The sequence below is a fragment of the Manacus candei genome, unplaced genomic scaffold (assembly GCF_025592945.1).
Source record: "Manacus candei isolate 608988 ecotype Guabito, Panama unplaced genomic scaffold, ASM2559294v1 h1tg000037l, whole genome shotgun sequence".
Classification (NCBI taxonomy): domain Eukaryota; kingdom Metazoa; phylum Chordata; class Aves; order Passeriformes; family Pipridae; genus Manacus; species Manacus candei.
In genome coordinates, this window is record NW_026138085.1 from 17,819,320 (window position 1) to 17,846,571 (window position 27,252).

Consider the following 27,252-nt stretch of genomic DNA (forward strand, 5'->3'; position numbering starts at 1 on the left):
GGAGGGGAGGAGGGGAGGAATGGAAGAAAGAAGGGGAAGGAAGCAGAGAAAGAATGGGAGGACATCAGAGACATGAACATGTATGGAAATGGGCTAAAAAGGTATCATGACTTCCCTCAAATGACTTGGCTAGACAATAACTCCTTTTTTTAAACAAAGCATATCTAACCCAGCTTCATTAAAACATTTGATATTGGACTACCTAAGAACAGACAATTAGTAAAGGTGTATAAAAGGTGTGTAGGGAATTGTACTGCATCCAGCACCCTGAGTTAAACCCAGCTGACCCCTGTGACCCTGCAACAGAGCCCAGAGACCCACAAGAGACCCCTGCTCAGAGCCCCCTGACTGCTCTGGGAAACCCAACTGCTCCCCTTTCTGTCACACAATGAGCACTGTGGCTTCACACCAAGCTGGAAAACAATTCTGAGAGCTCCATACCTTGTTGGTTAGGATTGCTTCTTGAAAGATAACTGATCTGGCTTCAAACTGACCTGGCTACTCCAAATCAGATGAAAGGAAAATTTCAACCTACAAGTCCCACGTTCTAAGTCTGAACCAGAACAAGTGCTCTCATTGAAAAGCAGAGACAATTTCATTTTCAGTTTTGCATAAGGACTGACCCAGCAGATATTTCCTGGGAATATTTCCCAGGGTGGGTCCTGGAAGGGTGAGAGGCAGGGGATATCTAGTTTGTGAATCCCACAAAGATTCAGTCATCTCAGCAATGCAGGGAGATGGCAACACCTTGTTCACCATTTCAACAGTGCTGGAAAGAGAGAGAAAGGATGTCCTCTGACTCTCCATCCTCCTACCTTACACACTTAACTGGAAAAGAGAAAAACTCCAGGTCCTTGCTACAACAACAATTAAAGGACACTGTCACAGCAAAAACATTCTCAATAAGAATCTCTATAAACCTGAATACCATTATGCCAGTAGTTTCCTTGCACATTATAATCAGCCTAACAGACTGGTAATGTAGTAGTTGGCTGCAGGTATGAAATTCTGAATCAATTATCAATGGAAATTCTATAATGAACTACAAAGACCCCCTAAACAACTAAGATTTGATCTAATCTCAAAAGAGCAAAGTCCATCATCCCATTTGCTGTTGTGAATGTCACCACACACAAGGGCTGAGCTTTACTGACAGTCTCACTTCCTTCACTTTATGGGTGTAAAGTATTTCACACAACAGTGTCACAAGGGTTTTAACTTACCTGGAAATTACAGTGAATTGCAAAGAATGGAACCTGGACAAGAATGTAAAGCATGTTCTTAAATGCTCTCTGAACAGGAGAAAGAAGTTCAGCTGTACCAAGTTCTTACCCACTGCAGCACAAATTATTATTATTTTGTACTTCAGTGCACACAGAAAACCCACATAATAGTTCATAACACACAATTTACTTTAAAAATACACATACTTGCCTACTGTATCTTAGAGTGTGACATTAATCTTCAGAGTGCTGATAATGATCTTAGAGTGTCAAGAAACACACTTGCAATACTGTCTTTATAAAAGGGATCATGAATTGGGTTTGCTCTGATAGATTTCCCTAAAGGATTTTTGGAGAAAAGAGAGGTTTTAATTCACAAATTTTATCTACACAGAAAGCTCAATAAAATGCCAGCCATTAAGTCAGTGTATATAAACAAACTGCCTTACATGTGTTCAAAGTTTAACTACAGCACAGTGGTTAGGGAAAAAAAACCCCACAAACCACCTATTTCAAGGCCAGTTGTAACCTCCTGCCTTCATTTATAAATGGAAACAAGCTGCCACACAGTTCAGCAGTAAAGGAGGATAAAGAACTGATAATAATCCTTGTGCTCCTCACATGAACTCCAACAAGGCACTTGAATGAGACTTTTAAAGCTGTAAATTGTCCATCAAAACACAGAATAACTTCTGCTAATCCCGGTGCCACAAATTACTAATCCATCTGGAAAGCTATTTTTTTCTCATGTGTTTACAAGGATCTAAATGTCATCAGACAGGAAGACAACTGGGTTAGTAGCATGTTAAAAACCCCCAACAAAAGCTCACGAACCCAACCCGACAGAAATAAAGGCTGCGAAGCAGCGGCCCCGCCTAAGGAGGATTTGCAGAAGTACTTACAGCTCTCAATCTCCAGCGTGCAGTTCTGCTCATCCAGGGGGTATCTGCGCAGGTCCATCATGCAGGCAGCTGTCGTGGTGATTCTGGGGGGGAACACAAGGGCCTGTTAACGTGTCCTGCTCCAGTCTGCCCTTGATCCCCCTCACTGACAGCACAAACTGTGCTTCTCCACAACTGACCTCATGCCTGGCTCTGCTGGAACACCCCACTGCTGCTCACCTGGAACCAGGGCTGTGCCAGTGGGGTCAGGCCAGGCTGGGCACAGAGCTGGCCCTGGCACGAGGCTCTGCTGTGAGCCCAGCACAGCCTGGCCAGAGCAGGACAGAAAGGAGAGCACTGCACAGCCCAATTTACAGGCTGGCTCTGAGCTGAAGGCTGACCAAATGAATTAGCTCCAACCAGAAATTCCCAAATGAGGAGGGCACACCCCCCCAAAATGGGACCCAAGCTGGAGTGGATGAAGTGTCCATAGCAAACACGCCAAGAAGTGACAGGATCAGCAGCTGTGTCTTTGTCAGGTCTACATGACTTTGTGAGGTGGACATGAGACTGAGGGACTCAGCTGCCTTCTCAAAATCCTGTCCCCCCACATGAGGGTTACTGGTCTTTCATAGTAAGTATTTAGAATATTCAATAACTGATTAAAAAACTTCTTGTACATTCTTTGTTCTCACAAAACAATTTCAGAGAACTCTTTCATCCCAGAAGTGTTAGTAGTTCTTATTTTTTAGTGCTATGGAGGGACAGTTTTTCAAAATCCTACACATTTTGATTTTCTGACAAGTTCAAGTGGGATTTGAAATTCAAAATAGCAACTTAAACAGTTCTGACATCACTAGTGAAGAAAAAACAGCACTGGAGGACAGGAGAGCAATGCCAATGACATGTAGAGATGGACAGGATCCAACTCCCTCTTGGAGCTGCAGAGGCTCTGCAGTTGTGGAGAATAAGCAGAACAGAAACTTCTCTGTGCCCTGGAAGGCAGCAGCCCTGCCCTGTAATTACAGGATTACAGACACTGCAGAAATGCTGAGCAAGAAGGTGACAACTTCAGAGGGCTCTTCCTGAGGGACTGTGAGAACCTTCCAACACTCCTTTTGCTCCAGCCCTGACAGATCAGAGGCCTGTGGAGTCAGAGACTGAGCTGAAGCCCAGGAAAATAAACAGACTGATTCTTTCTTTCTTTCTTTAAATATTTGCAGGTACATCCTGCTGAAAGCAGCCTGAGGTTCTGCCTCAGCTTTGGGTACCTGAGGGCAGAGACTCCCCACGAGCAACACCAGGAGCAACCCAAAGAGCTCCCAAGATAACCACAGACTGGATCTCCTTATCAAGACTTTATAAGAATCCTCTGCTCACACTGACTGGGAGTCAGAACTCTCTGCATTATTCACTGAAATCATGTACTGCAGCTCAACCCACTGTTCACCTCTGCTTCTTGGAAAAAGTCCTTCTGCAGACAGCTGGAAACCATCTGCGACAGTAGCAGAACCAGCTGCAAATACAGGGAAATTCTGGGAACAAAACTTCAGTGTGATAAGTCTCTCTCCTGGGCAATACTGCATTTAGACACATGTCAAGGTTGTTAGACATACCAACAAATCTACTTTTAAATTAAAATAGATTTCTTGCTAATTAGAGAGTTCCCAGAATTTTTCCTCCTCCTGCTTATTCACAGAAAAACTTCCCTTGTGTGATCATAGTTTGAGAGTTAGTGATAACAAATGATAAAAAAAAAATGACATTTCTAGAAGTTCAACATCAAGTCTAAACATTCAGCTATTGACTACTATAATCTTTCAACTGTAAACAGCATAGAAAGTTTCTCAAAGTAGCTTTACAGGAAAAGAAGAACAGTTTTATTGGGGCTGATGTCTCTATTTGAGATGAAATGATATGCACATGCTACCCAGAATCTGTAACATGCTCTCTCCTACCACCACTTCTCAACATTTCTGGAGTATTCCAACCCAAGTGCCAGGAGCTCATTTTCCTGACTCCATCAGGAGCTCGCTATCTAATGACAGGCAGCTATCTCCCCTTGTCTCTGTGCTGTGCAATCCTTGACCAGCCAGGGGCTCTCTGCAAGCCCTCAGTGCATTTGTTAAAGCCAGAAGGTACAGCCAGAGCACAAGGTAAGACTGTGAAGGATGTAATGCTAAAGCATTTGCCAGTTGTAACACAAGAAAGGAAAAGCCAGTAGCTGCTAAACCCCAGTGAGTCCCCCAGGAACTGCAGCCTCAGTGAGCTGTGCTGGTGTTGGTACTGCTGGTAAAAGCAGCACAGCACATTTTGAAGAGGAAACTAAAACCCACGTGCCTCTGATCTTCCTGGGGAAGAAGCTCTGCATTTCCCTGCTGCTGGACAGCCTGTTTTGCCATGTGCATCCCCACAGGGAAGAGTCATGGAAAAATGGAGAATTTGGCTATTATTTCACGGGAAAAGAATTCTGACTCAAAAGAACCACAATTTTCTGCACATTTCCATGCAATGTGCCCAATTTCCTGCTGTACTGCCATATAAGTACCTTTCTTTAAGTGAGATAGCATTTCCTACTATCCTGTCCCTGTGTCTAAAACTCAGTCATAACATCATGTTCATAATTTAAACCCCTGCAAAAAGCACACATCACTCTGCAGTAAAATCTTCTGCTACAATAAACTCTGCTTTAGACTGAATTTATTCAAAACCTTTCTCTGAAGTAATATGTTCTCCTCTGGAAAATAACACCCACATAACATGGCAGAAGAGCTCAGAGGAGCACTTCACAATTTTAATATTTTATTGCTGCGAAATGTATCCTTGTCTTTCAGCACTCACTTCACTTCTCCCTTTCTATAGAAATAAATAAAAGGCAGAACGCTAAAACACTGCAGGACTTACAGAAAATGGAACCATATGAGCATGATGAGTAGTATGAAACAAGCATCCTTGGTATGAAGACCTAGTACATCTCCACTTACACAGAGTTCACAGTCCTTTTGCTTTATTAACCATCACTGGAAACGCAAAAGTTTTATTTTCAAACATTTTGCAAAACACATTTCTTATTCTAGTTGTGAAAACTGCATGTCTACTTTACTTAGATAATATCAGTATTGAAATAAAAAGTTAATTATTTCCCCTTCTTTCTCTTAACATTTTATAATGTTACCACCCAGATCATGTTGCATAAAATAAATCATATATAGAAAACATCTTTAATTCAGTTGTTCTGATATTACATCACATTAAATACAGACTCTTTCTAACTATCGAAGAGAGCTAGAACTTTCTAAGGAGACACATAAATTTGGTGGCTTTTTAATCAATTCTCAGTGCCAAAAATAACCAGTGCTGAGTTCTAATGAGCACCTGGACTGTAAACATACCCTACATGAACAGTTTTTATTCCAGGATCATAAAGATACAATGCTTAATTAATTAAGTGAAAAGCCAGGGGAAAAAATGAATCTCTTCTCCAAAGAATACACAGTGCTTCAGTGCACAGACTGTGCAGGTGGTACTGCCTCCGAAAACACAGAAACCCAGAAGTGCAAATCATCCCAGGTAAAACAGGATGAACTTTTACAGCCTTAACAGAGCCACAGCTCCAGCAGCCCCCAGCCCACAGTGCACCCCTGGCTCTGCAGGACAGGCTCCTTTGCCCCCAGGTCTGTCTGATGTTCCATCAGGTCTCAGAGGGCAGTGACCCCCCAAACCCTGCAGTGCTCGACCCCAGCACAGTCAGACACTGTTCCTGGGGAGCCCCTTCCAGGGGGTCAGTGCTGACACAGCCTGAGCTCCTGCACCTCCCTCAGTCCCTGGGGAGCCCCTTCCAGGGGGTCAGTGCTGACACAGCCTGAGCTCCTGCACCTCCCTCAGTCCCTGGGGAGCCCCTTCCAGGGGGTTGGTGCTGACACAGCCTGAGCTCCTGCACCTCCCTCAGTCCGGGAGGAGCCCCAGAGAGCTCCCACAGAGACTGCAGTCCCTGCTCCAGGATGTGCCTCACCTGCACTTTCTGTGCATTTGATTTCTGCCAAGTCCTGCCCTCTCAGAAAATGCCCCCCCGGAATGTCATCAGTGACCTGCCTATTCCGGGAAACGGAGTGCAAAGTATTTTCACTGCTCTGGAGAAAGGAAGTTCTACTTGAGCTAAAAATTAATGTGGAAGTCAAAACAATCTTCAGTAAAAAAGGCACATTCAGTTTTATGATTGCAGCTTATTTAGTAATTCTTACAGAAGTAGTAAGATTAGAGCCCAAAGCTCCCTTTCCTCTCTGGCTTTTGTGAGTCAGACAGCTCATTTCCCAGAGGAAAATGTCAATAGAAATAATAAATTTAAGTGGATTCTTCGTAAGCAGAATCACTCTCAGATCCAAAAAGGTGGAAAAAGTCAGTAAAAGACCCTCTAGCACAGACCTGAAATTATTACATTTCTTTCAAGAACCTTTACAGCAAAGCAGTAACCCATAAAATTCTAATCCTTGCAAAACTCTGGGACTAAAGTAAAATGAACTCTCCCTGTCCTAAAGTAAGAGTCACACTTCAAAAGCAATCAAATGGGGAGACAGCATGAAGGCAACCTGTGCAAAGCACAGTACAATAACAGACACAGGTTATTGCTTAATAATTCAATTCTTATTCAACACTTATCTGCACAGCCTGGCATGCAAGGAGAGTTGGGCTGCCCCTGTGCAGGATTTCAATTAGACCACTTACTCTCTATGCCTTTTTTCCCATTAGACCATCTACTAAAACCCTTTGTAATTCTAGCAAAAGAAAAAAAAAGCTCACAAACATGTAACCTCTTTTCTCTTCACTCTCTCTAACAGAACCTCACCAGGCTGGGAACGAAGTATTTACTCAGCTTCTCTTAATTTCTTCTTCTACTTTCTGTCCATAGACAACCTGACCTTCCTCAGAATGCCTCAGTAATGGTTTCAGCAGATGTCAAAGTGGGTGGTACAAACACCCCGGGGTGTCCTCACCATGAGGAGGATGAGGAGGGGAACATCCTCCTCCAGGAGATGAGCAGCTCCATCCCCGTGTGCTGACACTGGTGCCCTGGAGCTCCTGCCTTTGGCCAGGCTGTGCCCAGTGCCCATCTCTGACCCTTCCAGAGGGCACTGCACTGGGCACCTCACCAGGAGCAAATCTGGGACGAACTGAGAGTAGGGTTTGTTCTGTTTTTCCTCATGTCAGAGGATACTCACCCTTTCCCTATTCCCTGAATAGATCTAAAACCAAACTGTCCTTCACCAGATATTCAGACTGAGAAAACAGGCTGAGCAATCCCCCAGAATAAGAGCCCCAGATTTCCTGTGTCACGTGGAGGCAAATCCTGAGCTCCCCCACAGCAGCACAGCTCCCTCTGCCCTGGAATGTGCTCTTTAGGGTCTCACAGTGCTCTGGCAAAATGCTGCTTCTGACCTCTGGTACCTCCTTTATTCTCTACCTGAGAGATGAGCCACTATCAAACAACTGTAGAAAATAATTTTGTTTTTTAAAAATGTCCAGTAAGAGCTGGAAGCACAGGCAGTCACCGAGCACTTCACAAAGAGAATGATGTAGCTCAAATCTCTGCTGTCCCCACCCTCCTCTTCCCTCCTGCATCCTGTAGGCTCAACACTGAGCCACAAGAAAAAAAGAGAAAGTGCCCCCTTTGGTACTACTGTTGAACAAGCTGATTAAATCTGCTGTGATCAGTCCCTACAATAACCCAAATATCCATGTCACTGACTATTGTCAGAGGATCAATATCTCTTGCTTTGCAAATAAATATTTCAGCTTCACTCCGATATTTCGGGCACAGCAAGAGACGTATCCAAATGTGTAATTCTGCCCTACTGGCATCCTTTCAAATATCATTGTAATACCAACTGTCAATAAGGAGAGAATACAAACAAATACCACAGATGATCCTAGAGATCCAAAGCATCTGGAGTTCATATACCTCACAAATATGTTCACACACTCATATTTACATAATAACATAAATGATATTTGTTCCTTAATCATCTGTCCTCGAAACAAGCTGGTTCTGACTTGGAGGGCTTAGCCCTGTATCTCTGTTTTCCTTTGTTTTTTGTGGCCAAATCCCATTCTCAATCCTGGCCAGACAGGCCAGCAAGAATTGGGTTTCAGTGACTGAGAAGTATGACATATCACCTAGGCTCTTAGCTTTGATTTTACACAAATCTTTATTATTATCATTCCTCAACTGTACATCACTGCTGCATCACCCAAGTCAATTTTTAGATTTAACAGAGAACAAACTCTGCCCACAATATTATTGTCATGATACCCCAATGAATACTTAGCACTGATCTATACAGTTTCATTCCTAAGAATCTAATTTTTTACCAATGTTTTTCTCTAATTTCTTTATATTATTTGATCTATTAATTCCTGTAACCAATACAATGAATAATAAAACTGTTAACAACAAATCTAACATCTCAAGTGGTTTTAGGTTTTAGTTTTTATTGCAAAAAGTTACCATTATGTGACTACAAAAAAGTAATAAATGCGATTAGACATCAAATCCTACACTGAGCAAATAAGATGATTTCTGATCATACTCCCTCTTTTCTTTCCCCTGACTAATAGTTCTACTGACATGATACCTGAGCCAGTAGAATTCCTTTTTATTTTCACAATGAAAAAATAAATTACTTGGACCTGCCTCCCATCACATGCCAGGTGTCACACCTGGCCTCAGTGCTCTTCTCATTTTGTTGGGCTTATACCTCCCATTTCTTATCTGACCTATTTTAGACACCAAATAGACTTATTGCTTTAATATATTATTAAAGCAGCAGCAATATTATTTTGAAAATGGGAAGCCATGTTCTCCTTGAACGTTTCCAAATCAGATCATTTCAGATCAACCAGAACATTTCAGATCACTTCGACTTTAGCTAAGAGTTCACTGGATGAGTGAGAGAAGCACAACAATGAGTCAAACCTAATGACTAAAATTACCAGGCATCCAAGTGAACTCCAGCTTTCTTCTTGAAAGCCATTTCCAAAGGGAAATCTCTTTCTGTGCCCAAGTTCAGATGTTCAGTTACAACCTTTCTCTTCCTCATCTTCATTTCAGAATGTTCATAACTTTGTTCCAAACAGAAACAGGAAAACCACCCCAAAGATTTCTGGCATACTGTTGCACCATACTGGCAAGAGGCACTGAAGGCTTGATCAGAGCTGTAACCCTCTGAACGGTGGAAATCTAAACAGAAAAGCTGCACAGGGGCTGCTTTGGGATATCCAGTCAGTCCTTTCCTGTTCATGAAATAAAACCTTTGAAACTTCTCAGTTACTGGATCTCAGTGGCCAGAACTGTAATGCATACACTGAATTAAAAAAAAAAAAAAAAAAAAAAAAGAGGAACCTCATCCTAATCACCATATTTTGCTGCAAAATATACTTTTTAATAAATAGAATCTGTATTCCCTTAAGCCAAGCTTCAGTATCCTTAGCCAGGTCCCTTCTCCATTCCAGTGCCAGTACGATCCATGGCTTTGTGCAGTCAGCTCTTTGCATGGGGGATCAATAAAGCCATTAGATTGGGAAGATACTGGATCTGACCTGCCAAAGAGCCTGAGCTGACTCTCTACACAACACCATTAGCAAACAGTGTACGACCTGAGTATCAAAGAGAACCCGAGTTCAACTGATTCTAATCAGAGTTTAATCAGGTCTCTGCTTTCCAGACTGATGCAGACAGGGGGTATCACTCCTGGCATTCTGTAACACTTCACACTGCAGTGCAAGTTCAATCAATACATAAGCTACACAGGAAGGATTTCTTTGTACTGTGTATTTTTACAATTTAATTTAGAAAATGTGTCCCCCACTGCTTTCCATGTTACATTGGTTTTCCATGAACCTTCTCTTCTCCAAGAAACAAGAGTAGTTCACATTTGAGGCAGGTGAAGAGTCAGCTGAAAACTGTGAATCCTACCCAACAGAGCAAATGTACATCTGATGAGAAGTTAAATGCTTCTCTCAGATATGTCAGACCTGTCCTGGACCCATTCCCTCAATTCAGGGAATTTTTAATGTGATCATTTTGCTGTAAAAAGTGTGTATTTTTCCTTTCTTTTTTTCCAACCAATCTCTAAAATTACTCCTATGCTTTACCTAAAGGTCTTTCATACATTAGCAATCAGACAACACATGCTGAAACTCACTAAATCAAATGCAGGGCACTGGAAGCATTTCCCTGATTAAATGCACAGGAGCTCTGAGGTGACTGCAAACAAACCCTGGCACGGCCCCGCCGGTGGGAGCAGCACTGGCACAGCAGCACTGGCACAGCAGCACTGGCACAGCAGCCCCGGCACAGCAGCCCCAGCACGGAGCAGCTCCAGGCACAGCAGGGCTTTGGGGCTCTGTGTCCTCTCCTGCACATCCCCATCCACCCTGAGCCAGGCATGGAGCAATGGCCATCCAGCCAGAGCCCTTCACCAAAGCCCTGGAACGCCAGCACGGTGGGCACATGCACCCAGAGGGGGGAGAGCTGAGCACAGTGCCCATGAACCAGCTGGCACAACACCTCTGAATGTGTTCAGTGTACAGGGATAACAACCCCACAGTGACATCACCCTCGCTCCCTCCTGAGCCCCAGTACTTGTGGGAAATATGCTGGAAGAGCTTCTTAAAGCTCACTCCTGGAGAGGAAAGCCTGAGCAGGGATGGGCACTGCAGGTGAGCACTGCCTGCACCGTGAGGCCAGGAGGAGAGGACACTGTCACGAGACAGCCACACTGCCATGGGCAAGCAGGGTTCCCAACAGAGAAATATGGAACAATTAATGAAAATGATCTCTCTCATGTCTTGAATGGGTAAGATAATTCTGAGTGAGCCAGTCCAGCATTCTCATCTCACGATATGTGTTCTCAAGTATCTCGTTAAATGCTGCGTAAGGAGAAATATCCATCTGTTTGGGGGTTTTTTGTTTGTTTGGGTGTTTTAATTGTCACATTTCAGTATTTCAGATAAAAATTTACTTTCAGATATTTCAAGCACTGACCAGAATTCATCACTACTGTCATGTGTTACATATGTTGATTTAACCTAAAGCTAGAGCCAGTGCCTCTGCAAAATCTCTCTTATAGGTGGCAAATCTCATTTCTAACCATAGACCAGAAATTTAGCAAACAATGTCAGCAGTTTAATAACCCTCTTGTTAAGGTTAAATGTTTTTCCTCAATGCTCCTCCAAGCTGACAAATGAGAAGACAAATCATATGAGTGTCAGCACTGCACCACAGAAGCTGTTCTTTGGAGTTAAGTGGAGTCTGCTTTTACTGTAACCCACATCTCCCAGAGACACAAACATGAGGTAATAACCAGATCACTCAAAATGGCTGTACTTGCCAGCATTTTCAACAGTCAGAATCTCAAATTTAGATACTGAAAGCATGCAAGGAGGGTTGTGGTGCAGCAGATCTGCCTCAGCTTTCCATTTCCTCAGTCACCTTCTAATCAACTGATTCAAACAGAACTTCAAAAAGGTATTAATAACTTCTCTCTTCTTGGAATAGCAGAGACACTCCTAAATTCAGAATACCAGCACCTTACTCAGAGGGCGAACTCCACATCCTGCAAAGCCTTTGTATTTTCTGTGTTAGGTAACAAGAACCACGTTCTGGGGCAGCCCAACTCTGGACGGAGGAAATCCAAGTTCCCTTCAGGTCCTTTCCACATCTTTTTAGGTCACTTCTCCATTCACACTTCTCCCTGTTTATATCTCATGGACCTTGACATGTGCCAGAACAGCCCTCAAAGTCTCTCTCTCTCTCTCTCTCTCTCAGCATCACTTCTCTGGAACCCAAAGGCTCATTACCCTCTCACCCCCTCCCCTTGCAAGCAGCTTCAAATAGAGAGATTTTCATCCCTGTATGGCCAGAAACCACATATATGTCATTGATAAGGAGACACCAGGGGCAGAACTCATTGACAGGAAAAGAACCATCCTCTCAGTTTGCAAAAATAACAGTGAACTTCCTTTGACTGTACCTGCAACACAGGTTCTTTCCTAAACAAGTAAAAGCTCAATAGACCAAACCCTGCAGGTTCCACATGTTGTCAGCAGGAATGAACACTCAGTGCTCCTGGCTGGGATTTCCCTGAAGGTTTCAGGCAAAGCTTGGCACAGGTGTGTTTAAAAGCAGAAAGTGCCCCTCCAAGCTCTGCCTCAGCAACAAGATGCAATCAGTGCTGGATTTAAAAGGCAGGTGATGAATCACAGATCTCCATAACTCAGGAGATGGCAAGACACCCTCTCTGCATGGTGTAAATGTCACGAGAGGAGGAGATGGAAAGCCAACTATCACACAGCTCAGCCACTGCCATCTGCACCATTAATATATGCTCTAAGCAACAAGGGAGTAGGAGGAAAAGCATCATCACTTATGACTGTGTAGTCATTAGCCAAGATCCTAATCTTCATCAGACAAACCAAGTAAAATTCCCCAGTTCCTGAAGCTGTCACAGTGGCTCCAAAACAATGCTCTAAAATGGGCCCACTGGGTTGGGATGAGAACCCTGCATTGGAAGGAGCAGTTAGGAAGCAGGGGGAGGGTATTTTCATTACTACTTAATATTGAAAATAATACAGAGTTATGCTCCAATAGGGAAGGGGAATGTTTTTGCTACCATCGACCCTGTGTGCCAACACTGAGAGGGACTTGTTTACCCAAGTGGAAACTCTCCCATGTTTCTGGGTATAGAATGTCCTCACTAAAGCTTTTTTAGTAGATAAATCCTCTGATGCAGAGCTGAAACCCTGTTCTCTTAACTGATATCCCACTTTCAGAATGGAAGACAATAGATTATTTGTCACACTAGGCCAGAACTATCAGGCTCTTTTAAAAAGCACTCAGAACATTTTATTTTCCAGGGCTGGTAGGAGCTGTTGAACAACAAATAACTGCAAGGAATAAAATTTTTCACTTGCTCATCCCTGTCAAAACTAATGAACATGAACGAACCCTCACAACCAATTCCATTTCTCTTAACCAAAATGGAATTCTAAAAGTCTCAAAGTATAAGAATACTTTATTTCTAGAAATACCCTTTGGACTGTGCCATGGGCACAATACTAAATTTGCCACATTCCCCCCCCCCCCATTGCCACATCCAGGATTACAGGAGTGGTATTCAGAGCTATTCCCAGCAAACCCTCTGGGATTATCAGCTTGGCCACAAGTAACATACCTAACATAGGACAAAACCCAATATACAGATCCAAACAACAGCCTTTTTTGCTACCTATTGCAGTGACAAACAACTTTAAAAAAAAAAGTTATCTATGTGAAAAACCTGCTTTATCAATGTTTTCTTTCTTTCATAAGATTCAGTCATAATTATCTTGCCTATCTGAAGCTATACAGCTCAGGTACTGCATCTATTAGTCATGTATTTCCTAACTGCCTATTCTATTGATCTAATATCCATAATAAGGTTCTGTAAGATCTATAATGAATAGTAGAGGTAACACTTAATATTTACCTTCATTCTTGACATTAAACAATATTACTCTCCATGCCCTTTTACTTGTCCTCAGTTCTGTGGGGCAGAGTCCCCACTGCTCACAACGTCAGTGCTTTGTTCAATCTTACCACTACTTCCAGAACCAGGACACAGCCTATTTTCCCAGTAATCCTATAAATCACAGATATAGACTGTATTGAAATAAAATGGAAAGATAACCCTTAAAGAAAATTAAAGGAGGTGAAGCAGACAAGCTGTGACCAGAATAAGACAGCTGGAATAGGAGGCAATCCTTCAATACATGAAAAATACCTGCAGTACTCATGGAAAAAAAAAATTAACGCAGAAAAAACCCCCCAAAACAAAATAAAACAACAAAAAAGAAAAAGCCATCAGAACACCAACCGTACCAGCACAGGACTGGACTCTGAGACATCCTCACACGTCACACTTCAGATGGTTTTGGAAATAATGTGAAGTGTTCAGTATAAGAAAAGAAAGGGTGCCATGAGGTAAGTTTGAGTCTGTACCGAAGCAGGAGCAGAAAAGAGATGGAAGGAGGCCTGACTGAGATGGGAACTGCAGGTGCTGCTGATTCACTGCAGTGGGACCCCACCTGCAGCATCAAGGGGTTCCTACAGAACCACCTGGGCAGGGGAAAGGGCTCCTCCCAATCCTTGGGTACAAAGATCTTCATACTCTCAAACAACTGGATTTTCATCTCAACTGGAACTTGCCTCCTCAGATTTTTCAGTTGTTTTTCTGATTTTTTTAAGCTAAAGAAACACTTTAAAAATGTCTTAACTCTGAATCCTGCATTATATGTACCTGGAAATTACCTCGGACCCTTCAAAACGAGGCTGAGTATTTTGTATTTGTAGTATAAAAGATATATAACTGCAAATTAGGAACACCTTTCTGAATACCAGCCTTCAACGTTTTATCCACATCCTACAGTTTTAGTAATGTACAAATACTTTTCCTGAAATTATACTGTGTCTTCTCTATGACATAAAACCACCTTGCCTCAGAAGCTGAAGACAAAACGCTATGAAAAAGTAATTAATCTTGACTGTATCTTCAGTATCTCTTCCTTCAAAAGGCAATAAACTATTCCATTTGGTTGGGAAAAGGGGTGGATGTTCCTTTAACACAGCAGCGTCCTTACACAATTCTTTTGCAGATAAATATTGCAGCTCACGAAGGTATTTCTGGAAGGCATAGCACAGTTGTAGGAAAATCACTCATGGCTACTCTATCACCTCTTTAAAAATCCAACAGCAACAAAAGTCATCTCCTCTCTGTCCTACTTGCCATTTCTGCAGCAGCACTGACACTATGAGAGAACATCCAAAGGCACTTCAGGATAACCACAATGGAATATTGGGTGTGCTTTGAGACCCCCGTGCAGAACAGCCACAGCCCAAGGCTGAAGGATGCACAGAGCTGGACTCTCAGCTGCTTGCCAAGAATAAAAGGTAGTCTGGGACAGAACTGTGAAATAAGCTCTTAATGTGTATAATTAAAAATAGAAGGGGGGGATGAATATTCAGTATTTGCCTCCTTGCCTTTGTCTTGTTTTCCATCTCATGCTCTGATGGCCATCTCTGCTTTGTACAAAGAGAACCAAGTGGAGCAGACAGGAGCATCTTCTAGAGAGGACTGATAAGATGAAAATACAGGTGATGATATCTCCCTGAAAGGATAGAGCTTATCAGCAAGGGCTAAAAATAATTTCCCTCCTCAGCTGACCACATACAAACACCCTGCAGTTCAGGGGATTTCCACAGTTTTCATTGCCTGAAATTTGGAATATTTTGGTAAAAATATCTATGAGGCAGATTGTAGCAAGCTTTATGATCACAGTAAATTCATGTTTTCTCACTTTCCCACACAAGCAGAAGCATTCTGAACTGTGTTCCTGTGCAGTATCAGCTACACTGCCTTCTTAAGGTACATGGCTATTATTCTAAAACTCACTTCTTACAAAGATCTACTGTTAGTTAATTTTTGCTAGCATTTCTACCAGTAACAACTGCTGTAAAAACTGGCACAACAATGAAGTCACAATTGCAAATAACAAGAAAAAAAAAAGGGACAGAATTTGTGGTTGTCAACATTGTAATAAAGAACTTTTTCCTTCTAGCTCCAACATTTCTGATGTTTATCCAGATATTTCCAAATGGGAATAGGTTTGGGATGGACAGAAATAACACACTGAAGTGGGTTAGAAAAGTTATGATCCATGAGGGAAGCCTGCAAAATAAGTGCTAAACCACTTGGTCCTAATCATACTGCATCAGTTTTAGTTAATGCCAGTGAACCTGAGGTTTCCAAGAGTTTCCCCAACAGCCACACATTCCTTGCTTCTCTCCATTCTGACACTGAAGAGAATGCACCATAACATTGTTCAATATATACTGAGTAAATTTTCTATTACCACTTTAAATAGGAAAAAAGCTGACATGCAGCACCTACAGCAAAGCCACCTTAGCCTTGCAGTGATTGTTAAGGTCTATCACTACATTTTCTAAGTGGAAACAAATGTTAGCTTTATAATCCCCAATGGCTTTACAATCCTGAAAAGGGCTTTGGGAAAAAGAGATTTTTTTTTTCCCCATAAAAAGGTCATATGCTTTTCTGTGCCTTTCACTTTTCAAGATAAATTTTTGGAACAAATATTTCAAACTGTCAGAGTTTTAATAGGCCTGAGAGAGAGACCCCTGTCAGTAAATGCAAACATGCCTATAAGCTATAAGTGTTTGTTTGGGCAACAAACAGGAGGAGCTAGGAGCCATTAGGCAGCAGGAAAACTGGGATGGAATTGCTGTGGACACACAGTGGGGTGACTGGCACAGCTGCAGGAGCCACAGAAACTGTAATGGCTGAAAGATGTCAGGAGTATTTGATATCTGTGATTACTGAAATGTTTTTTTAAAAACTCTTCTCAAGAATGATGCAAGATGGAGAAAACATAATGACTTCTCCATTCAGAAGCTGAGGAGGAGAAGGCACTGTGGCAAACCCTCCTTGGGAAATGCTGACTGTGGATTTACAGTTCAGACATGAGAACAATTCAGGGCCCCCAAGATTTGTTCTTTTCTGGCAGCTGCTCAGAAACAATCGAGTGCACAGAGCCCACCCAGGGGGAGCTGGGTTGTGTTGGTGACACCCCCTGAGACACCTCCTGCTCTGGAACAGCCACTGCTGGGGAACAGCCTGGGGGTCACCCAGGGGGGCACTGCTGGGTCCCCTCTGGCCTGACACGAGCTCCTGCCTGGGGGTTGCTCTCTCGGGCTCCTCCTGGCCCTGAGACACCTCTCCCATCTGCTCCTACAGATGGCACATTCAAGTGGATTGAAAAGAAGGGTTTTCCAAACCTTTTCTGTTCTCTCTGTTCTCCATTTCGATGGTTCTAGGCCAGCAGAAGCAGGGAGTGTTCTAGGGATGAATATTCAGAAACAAAAATGCAGCAGAAAAAGAACCACTGCCACCTTCTACAGGGGATTTGGGGGACAGAAAAGCCTCTGATGAAGGGCCAGGGCCAGTGGCTGCATTCCAGCCTAAAGATCAGGGACAAGCACAGCTCGGAGTGCTCTCCTGTGGTGACTCACACACATTCCCAGAGTCTGGAGAACACCTGGAACCACAAAGCTGCAGAGTTTCTTATATCTTATTCTAGCTTCTTTTCTCCTAAGCAGGACTGAACACTGTTCCAGGAAAGCTCTCCTCAGTTGATTTGCACATTGAGGACCATGGGAAACTTCTATTTTCAGAGAATTAAAAAATAGATCCAAGGAGATGAGGAAAACAAATATATATAAAACCCCTCTAGACTTCAGGAGTTTCGGCAATTCTTATTTCTCAGAAACCATTTTACTATTTTGTAAAGTTCAATAACAAGTATGATAAAACAGTGGGAGAACAAATCAGCTGTTCTCTTCCCAGAAGGTGCATTAAAACATAAAGGAAATGTTTTGGCGGGGGGGGGGGGGGTTGTCACCAAAATAAGGTATTTAACTGGAATGAAAAATAAGCCCCAATACTTGCACCTTCAGATATAACACTTGGTAAGGACAAAAAAAGACCCCTTCATTTAATAAACAGTATTCTACAATGTCTTACATTAAATATGTCAAAGAAAAGCTTCCTTTGTACAATCACAAGAACAATCAGAAATTGTGTTGTGTGACTCACAAGAGGTATTTTTACTTATAAAGACAGTGTCATAACTTAAGTTTTCTTACACATGCAAGGCCCCCTGCCCCTACTTATGGCCTCCATCTCAGATTTTACCAGTTTTAGCCAAAAAATACGTGCAAGTAGAATGTATACAAATATGCAAATATGCTGTATTTATATATCAAATACACAGCATGTATTTAAGCTCATGTGTGTATACATACATTTACCATCCATGCCATCAGCTAAGCCTTGGGCAGAGCATCCTGAGACTTTTCAATGTGAAAATTTCCATTCTCAGCATCACCAACTACCAGCTCAAATGTGATATGATTAAAAACATTACAGCAGGAAAATGACAGATTGCTGTAATTCTAAATTATATAAATTATTAAATTTTAATTTAAGATTAAATGTTTGATGACCTCTATTTGTTTTTGGAATATGCAGTGCCCTCAGAGAAATTAAACTATTACATGGTTCTACAGCTGATAGAGTTTTTCTTGCTAATATAGAGCAAATGCCACAGTCTGCCTGTTAGGCAATAAAACTCAAGATTTTTTTTCACTTCAATGTAATGTAATAATCTTGGATAATAGGGCTTTTAATGGAAAAGATTCCTTGACTTAAAGCTTTTTTCTTATTACGCTTAATTGAATTAATTATTCACAAACTAATGATTTTACAGCCACTTCATAAAAAATAAAAGCAAAAGACCTTTCTGAATACTTATCCCATACTTAAAATCTGTTAAAGGAACTGAAATATAAAGATATTGTTTTCTTCCAGATAGTGGAGATATTCAAACTACAAATACCTTCCCTGCTGCTGAGGCTGGATGGTGAAATGATGCCATTCCAAATCCTACAGCAAAATGCATATTTAATCTATAAGCCCTTAATTGAAAAAGATATTTATGACAGCCGGTGATCTCCTTTTTATTCCAAAAATTGCATCTTTCCTAAAATTGGCTCGTTTTGTGAATGGGCTGCTGGGTGGGAGGAGTGAACAATGTGATCCTGTGGAGGATGCAGCACATTTGTATCTCCAAACCAGCCTTCCCAAGGTGCACGTTGGGCTGGCATTTTATAATTCTTCATAATAATGCCTGGCACTTATGGAGTGTTTTATGGGATCAAAGCACTTTACAAACTAATTAATTAATCTTCACAACACCCCTGTGAGAAGGCACGTTTTAGCTTTGCAGTTTAACAAATGCAAGAACCGAGCAGGGAAGCTGCAGGACTCGTTTCATGTCCAGGTCTTCAGTTTATTCACTGTTAGAAAGAACAGTTCTAATTCTGTGCTTTATTCCTTGGGACCTTCAACACAACTATCTGTATGAGAAAGAAAAGCAGACTCTGGCCCACCCCTTGGGCTGGAGCTGACCCCTGGTTTGTTTAAAACAACAACTGATTCATTTCAGCACCACTGGGGGCTCCCAGTTCCCCTCCCGAGCCTGGATCTGTGCTGACTCACAGGACAAGAGCTGCTCTCACTCGTCCTGCCCCAGGATTTCCAAAGGATGACACTGGGCTGGTAATGCTTTCTTGTTAAGGCAGATGATGCTTTGTACTCAAAATCCTACAGAATTGTAGTGTATTCCATTTTTTCAAGTGTTCACAACAGTTACATGACTTCTATTTGAAATCAAGTTTTACTAAATTGGCATTTATTTCTACAAGTTTTGAAAAAGTTCCTGCTTTGAATGTGTGCACACAAGATTTAAGGGTTCTTACACGTGTATGTATGCTAACAACCTTGAAAACCTGGACACAGAAACCCAGTTCACCTCATTTCTTGTGCCAAAGGAAACAACAGCATGTCTGACTGTGAATTACCTTGGGCAAGTGTTGGCAAAGTCAGAATTGCATCTCTAAATGTGAGCACTGGCATACAAAAATTACTCAGTTAACACAACAGAAACACTTGTTCACAGGCTGAGATTCTCATGTTCAAACAAGTCTTAAACAAATTACTTTTTACTTCCTCTTTGCAATGCCTGTATGTGCCTTATTGTCATTTAAGAAATTCAGTTTTATATGTTCACAGGAGGTAAAAAGAGAGGCAAGAAGTGATATCCAACATTAAAAAAAATTGTATATTTAACTGGGGCAACGGAAAGCTGCTGACACTTTCTCCACCCTCATAAAAATATGCATAATATTTATTTATTTATTTATTTTAACAAATGGCAACACTACTTTGAGATGCTACCTCTGCTTTCTGTGCTACAGGGCACCTCACTGGAGGGTTTATTGCCTTTTCTGCCCTGAGGCTACACAAGCCCCAGCTGGAGTGGAGGCTGCAAAGCCAAGAGAAACATCCATGTGCTGAACACCCATCCCCTGACAGGAGCAGGGTCAAGAACAGAGCACCCAAAGTTATATCCTCCCCTCAGAAAAGAAGGCCAGGGCCTTTGTATCCTTTCTGAAATCCCCACTTAAAAAGATCTTGAGAAAATTTTTTGCTTGGCATGAATAGCATTAAAAGCCTTTAAACAACTTCTGTCCAGCTTCTGGAAATATAATTTTGTAGCAAAAAGGTAGGAGAGATCTCTCGCTTCCTTGCAGAGGAAATTTTGTAATAACATGGATATCTCAAGTATTATAGGCAGTCCAAAGACATAACTTTAATTCACAGAATCACAGAATGTTTAGGCATTGGAATGGACCTTAAATATCATCTGCTCCCAAATCCCCCCTGCCATGGGCAGGGACACCTCCCACCAGACCAGGTTGCTCCAGCCTGGCTTTGAACACTGCCAGGGTTCCAGCCAGCACAAAGGATTTAAAACTGGGCAATGGAAGTTTACCTCCAAATTATCCTGAAGAATTTAATTAAAAAATAAGACCTATCAGGAGGAAAAGAAAAAAAAAGAAAATAAGATAAAAAAGCAAAAAGTAGCAAAAATAAAGATCAGATGATTTACTGAAGGCTAGATGGTGTGAGCAATTCACCTGTCCCAGAGCATGGCCTGAGAACTAAAGACATTTGGAAAGGCAATTCCTTTTCAAACTGTCCATCAGATTTTGTAGCTAATAAGCTGAATATGAGAAGTTAAACTGCTTGACGAGTCTATTAATACAACAAAAATGCCCAAGGCTATTTTAATAGAACAAAGTGTGGGCGAATCTATTTTACTTGCAACAGTGAAAATTTCTAAGCAGCTGAAACTGAGTGAGCAGACAGCAGAAGGCACAGATGAGACAACACAAAATCCAAGCATCCAGGACTATTTTGGATCCATGTGACTCAATGCTGGTAGCAGGAAACAGAGAGAAGAAAAGCAAGCCCATCATACACATAATTCTCTCATTTATGGGAGAGTACTGTGTTCCATCAGTCAAGTAGGAATTATTGCTGGCTGGCTTGGAAACTTAGAGTTGGCAACGTATTAAATGGATCTTGGCAAGTAAAACTGTTGGGCTTTCAAATGGGACAAATCTTTCCTTTCTGACAGAACTGCTCTGTTCCACTTCCTTTGGTTTTCCTGCTGGCTGAAAGGATGGGAACGTCACCCCCGCCCAGGAGGTGGCCCCTCAGCACAAGTTCTGTATATATTCTATTTTTCAGTGAAAAACACCCACAAACACCAGTTACAAAAAGCATAAACCCATGCCACTGAAGAGATACAGCAGCATCCAGTGCCCCTGGGCATGGCAGTGTCAGCTGATCCCCCAGCACAGGGCTCTGGGGAGGGACAGGACCAGTGGGGGAGAGGCAGAGCCAGCACTGCTGATGCTGCAGAGCCACCTGAACAGCTTTGGCTGCAGCCACTTCTCCAGCCAGTCTGAAACCCAGCAAACAGGAGGCTCTTGCTCGTCACCCTTCTCAAACCTTGTATTCCATCCCTGGAAAAACCTCAGAAAACTTCCAGTACTTTCAGAGGATGCAGAAATCAGAAAAGAGATTCTTCCCCAGAACTATACAGAATAAAGCAGAAAAGACCTGAACTTTCCATCTGCGTTTTAGAACAGATTTGATGTCAAAAGTCAGAGGAAATTTTTTACATATATATATATAAATAAATCTTAAAAATAACAAAACTTCTCTACTGTAGCACCTATCTCTGCTCAGTGTATTATATAAACCAGATATTTTAACATACAGACATTTAATTAAAACCACGTTTTTTCTTGAGTTCTGACTGCATATCTTATTCAAGCTTTGCTCACCCTACTGTAAAATGTTATCCTACATTCAAATCTCTAAATTTACTGTTTTATATATGTTGTCAGATCACTAATATCCTCTTGCAAGTCATCTTAACTACCAACATAGCAATTTTCCCTGTAATGACTCTTCATTTAAGACTATATGTTTACAATTTTCTACCATTTAGGTGATTTAAGTACATCATCTATTGAATGTCCTGATCTTGGCAGCAAAGAATTTTCTTGCCAGATGGAATATGAAAATAACATGAAAGAAAACATTTTCCCAAAGCACAGATAGCTGGCAGATATCCCTCAGAAACAAAAATCCTTCTTAACCTAGAAGTAGCCAGTCTGTCATGTTCTCTGTAAAAAAATGGTCAAGAATTCAGCTCTGCCTTTCCCCAGTGCCTGCAGCATGCCCAGGGTAGCTGTGAGGACAACATGCCAACCACAGAGATGGCCACAGCCATTATCAGCCACTGCTCTCTTCCCTCCCCTCTTTCAGTGACAGCACAATCCAGGTGCTTCCCAAAGTGCCTCCTGGTCCTTCCTGTGAAGGAATTTACCTTCACAATGTCAGATCTGATCAGATGTGACATGAATACCATGTATGGGCTCACAAAACCAAAAAGAACAATGTTCAGGGATCACTGCTTGTGTATGAAATAGAGATTAAACTATAGGGACATAAAAGAATGGGTTGGTTACATTTATATGAATAAGATCCCCTGCAGTTCAATGCATTTGGTCACAGCAATCAGGGTAAATGCAGCCAAATTCACAGTAACACACATGTGTGTGTGTGCATGTGATATATGGACACACTTGGTTATCAACAGAGGCACAGGGAGGTAAAAAATCTAAGACTGATACTTAAAGGAACCTCACTTTAGTAGAACACATCTCAAAGTAAGAATATGTGACTGCAAGTGTAAGTAAAGGTAAATAACAAAGCAAGAGTAGCAGTGATTTTCAGAACAATAATAATGGCTGGGATTCTCTAGCTGATATGTGGAAAACACAATTAAGCAGGCATTTTTAAGATATGTGGAAATTATTACTAAGCAGGCATTAAATATATCAGTACTGTGGACACTTGAAATGACATTAACTCTCAATTGGATTTAGATAAAATGGATAGAAAAAGCTATGTAATGCTATAAAATGGAAACCTCACTATTAGACTCAGATCACTGATTGCTACATGGTCCAGTGAAGGCAAAGGCAGAGTATGATCCCTCACACCATCCTGTCGTGGTAGCACCAGTGCATCTGCCCCATCCAGCCCAGGGTTTCAAAGATATTTCAGCCAGAAAGCCTCTCTCACCTACTCCGCTGAGGAGGAGGAAGAGAAGGGATCCTCTACATTCCATCACAAAAGGATGACTGTGGATCATCCATGGATCATTAATGATTAGGACACAAAAGAAGGGGTTTCCTTGCCATGTCCTCATCTCTGAGGTGTCTGTCCACGTGCCACAGTCTGCACCACAACACTCTGACTGTCTAAGAAACAAGAGGGGTCGTTCCCTCTTGCTCTGCAGCTCCAGGAGGGCAGGAGCCATGCATCCCTGATCCTGGGGATGGGCAGGGGGGCCCAGGGGATGCTCGTCCTGCCTCAGAGCACAGCTCATTTCAGCACAGCAAAGGAACAATGGCAGAGTTCCCATCCCTCTCAGGGCAAAGATCACACTTGAGATGTACCCAGCAGAGTCTTACAGGAATAATCCCAAACATGACATTGCTAGATATACCAGAGGACTAGAAAATTATTTCCTGATAGGAAAAAAAAATTGTCTAAAGATCTTTAACTTTGGGCTGTGCAAAAGTTCTACAACAGAAAAAAACCCAAACCAACCAAACACATGGAATTACTATAAAACCATTTTGGATACCATATTGTGATTGAAAGTATTGAAGAAAATAACCCTGGGCAATAAAGGATCCAAGCAGTAATAATGTTTCCTCTAATTACATTAAACAGCTTTAACTAAAAAATAGACACCATTTCACTTTATCACATCTCATAAAAGATATTAAAACTGATTTGCTATTTATGTTTAATGAAAAGGAGGAAATGTTTCATCTATATCTAATTTATTCTGAAAAATAAAGATTATGATTTCAGAGTCTTAAATTGAAAGTTAGGCTGAATCCATTGTTATTCTTGCTCTCACTGCAGTAACACAGATGTGTGGTACGAAGGTGGTTTACATTTCACTTTAAATACAACTCTGCTTCAAGGCTCCACTGAACAACAACCAGCTCCAGACTTGCTCCAAGCCATAGTGCCAAAGCCTCCTGCTCCCACAGGAACCACACACAAATGGCAAATCCAAGCAGCAGCTCTGCATTTGCCATTGTTAACCCAAACAATGGCTGCCCCCTGTTTTGTCACCTCCCCAGCCAGGTTCTCAGTCACCTCTGGCAGCAAGATTTTTAAATCACTGTCTGGGTAATTGTTTTTCCCACAAACATTGCTAACCAGACATCTGCCCGTTTTCAGACCTCCTCAAGAGTGAAGCTCTTGCTGCTTTCTCCAGTCCCCACTCTCCAAACAGGCACACACAACAAGAAGAACATTTCAAGTCACACCTCTTAGGGAAAATCAGAAAGCTGGTTCATACAAACCAATACAATATTTAAACAAAAATACTTATAAAATATATCAGTTAAACTACCAATTCATCTAGCATATACATTTTCCATTTTTTCCTCTAATCCTCATTTTGTATTTTCTATTTCAATTCCTTTGAGGAAGCAATTCCAAACCAGGCTTTTAATCCTGAATTAGTATTTCAAATTATATTTACAGTCTTATCTGTTCTTAATACAAGTGTCTGAACTGTACTAAAAATGGCATTTTATCTCCATAATTGTACTGAAAAAAAAAAAAGAAAAATTTATCTGTCCTTAGAATACTTAATTTAATTTTTTTTTCCTGGAATATCATCAGTTATACAGAATACAGCAATAAAAAGAATAGCATTAAGAAAGGCAAGGAGTGGGGTTTATTTTTAGGCTTTTAATCATGGTTTTAAATTAAGAGCCAGAAGAGTTAGAAATGGTTCACACTGACCTGAGTCCATAAAGGACTGTTCCATCTGGATGCAAACGAATCATTCTGTTCTTCACAGTGACCCCATGGACAAAGGACTTCTTGTCATTGAGGAAATAGGTGTCTGGCACCCACAGCTGGTCAGCTACTCTGTTGTCCAGAGTCAGGTTCAGAGGGATCACATTGTAGGACAGCCTCTTATCCCTCCACGCTTGCTGAAAGTACATTGTCAAGGTATAGTCCTGGGATTACAAAAACAAACAAAAATGGCATTGAAACAGATGGCACACATATGCAAACCTGACAATACAAACACACATGTACTCACTGGAACTGTTCTTAAAGGCAAACACTTCTGTTCACAATTTCCATAAGTAGATTTATTTATTTCTACAATACTGAACATCTTGTACATACTTAATAACAGCAAGGAGAACACAGACGATGAGGCATTCACGTTTTATGAATGACTTGGAAGTCTCACTTCAATATTTAAAAATAAAATGGAAAAAAATGTAGAATTTAACAGTCTGCAAATCTCTGCAGCACTTTACAAGCCTGGAAGTTCTAGGAAACAGGAACATTCACAGATCCAAATTTCACCTCAAGCTCTCTGTATTCAGGAGCTTTGAGCAGACCTTCTGTCCCTGAAGTTGCAGTTACCACCCAAACACTTCTCTAAATTAAAAGCTCTTCAAAGTCTGTTAACTTTCCCCTGGGCACTGAAACCAAGGGAAGCCTCTGAGGTTCCTGTGCTAATGACTCTCAGTCTTCCACTCAATTTTACAGATGAAGTAACTCTGCTTACTTGGCTGAAGAATTCTGAGAGCACAATTAGTGTGTTGGTGAATATTCACAGTATCATAAGACTGGCATGGTGTTGCTGCAGGCCACTGCTGGACACTGTGTCCCAGCTGCTTTGACCTTTTGGTGTTTTAAAGATCAATATACTTACAAAGCTTGTCATCTTTGTAGAAACTCTTATACAGAGGCAGAATATTCATTATATATTAGCTATATTAAAAAAACTCCACAAATAATGCACAAAGTATATCAAGAGCAGCCCTGAGGAAAAGACTTGGGGATGTTGGGGGATGAGAAGCTCACCATGACCCAGCAAAGTGCACTCACGGCCCAGAAAGCCAACTGTGTCCCACACCAAAGTGTGGCCAGCAAATCCAGGGGGGAATTCTTCCTCTCTGCTCCATCCTCCTGATACCCCACCTGGAGTTCTGCATCCAGAGCTGGGATCCCCAACATCAGGCCGTGGAGCTGCTGGAGCGAGTCCAGAGGAGGTCATGAGGATGATCAGAGAGAGGGCTGGAGCCCCTCTGCTCTGGGGAGAGCTGGGGGGAGAAGAGAGGGGTCCAGGGAGAGCTGAGAGCCCCTTCCAGGGCCTAAAGGGGCTCCAGGAGAGCTGGAGAGGGACTGGGGACAAGGGATGGAGGGACAGGACACAGGGAATGGCTTCCCACTGCCAGAGGGCAGGGATGGATGGAATACTGAGAAGGAATTCCTGGCTGTGAGGCCCTGGCACAGGTTGCCCAGAGGAGCTGTGGCTGCCCCTCTCCTGGAAGTGCCCAAGGCCAGGTTGGATGGGGCTTGGAGCAGCCTGGGGTAGTGGGAGGTGTCCCTGCCTTGGACAGACACACTGACTTTCTTCTACTACTGAAGAGAGGTGGGATTCATCCTCCTTAACTTCTTGAAAAAGAACATCAAAATCAGAAATAACTTTCATACCAATGTCTGAGTACCCAGAGAACTATTTTTCCTTTCTTTACTAATTTAACTTTTAATGCATAAATGACGTTGCTGTAATTATTCACTTTAAAATGCACACAGTCCACCCTTGAACACGTGCACGAGGGAGGCCTGGGAGGACTCTGGTGTTCCAGCAGAGCTCTCTGAGCAGTGACACAGCACCTGGAAACTAACTGACCTCCCTGTTCTGCACAACACTGTGCACTCAGATGGATCAGTATAAACTGGGGGGTTTATAGAAATGTGCATTTCAGTGGTGGAAACACTTAGTTTTTGAAGCATCTTTCCCCAGAAGAGCCCATGTACACGGCCTTCAAAATACCTCTTCAGTTTTCACTGCAGCAGGGAGAAATCCATGTTCTGCTGGGATAGTTATGGCATTTTTTTCCTTATCAACACAAGGCATGGGTGGCAATGCTGCCCCTCCAGTTCTCCTGCCTGTGATGGTTAGAGGGCAGTCCCCTCCATGTGCTGATGGAGCCT

The 27,252-nt window shown here is 42.0% G+C and overlaps 1 protein-coding gene across 6 annotated transcripts in view; it reads right to left on the reverse strand.

The window, feature by feature from the left end:
• GABRB2 (gamma-aminobutyric acid type A receptor subunit beta2) overlaps positions 1–27,252 on the reverse strand; it is a 149,319-nt gene that overhangs the window by 53,337 nt on the left and 68,730 nt on the right. For all 6 annotated transcript variants that reach the window (XM_051794118.1, XM_051794114.1, XM_051794116.1 and 3 more), the window contains 2 exons: positions 25,030–25,250; positions 2,126–2,208 (listed from right to left, as the gene is read on the reverse strand). In XM_051794118.1, the coding sequence (XP_051650078.1) occupies positions 2,126–2,208; positions 25,030–25,250 (304 nt within the window). The remainder of the gene's footprint in view (positions 1–2,125; positions 2,209–25,029; positions 25,251–27,252) is intronic.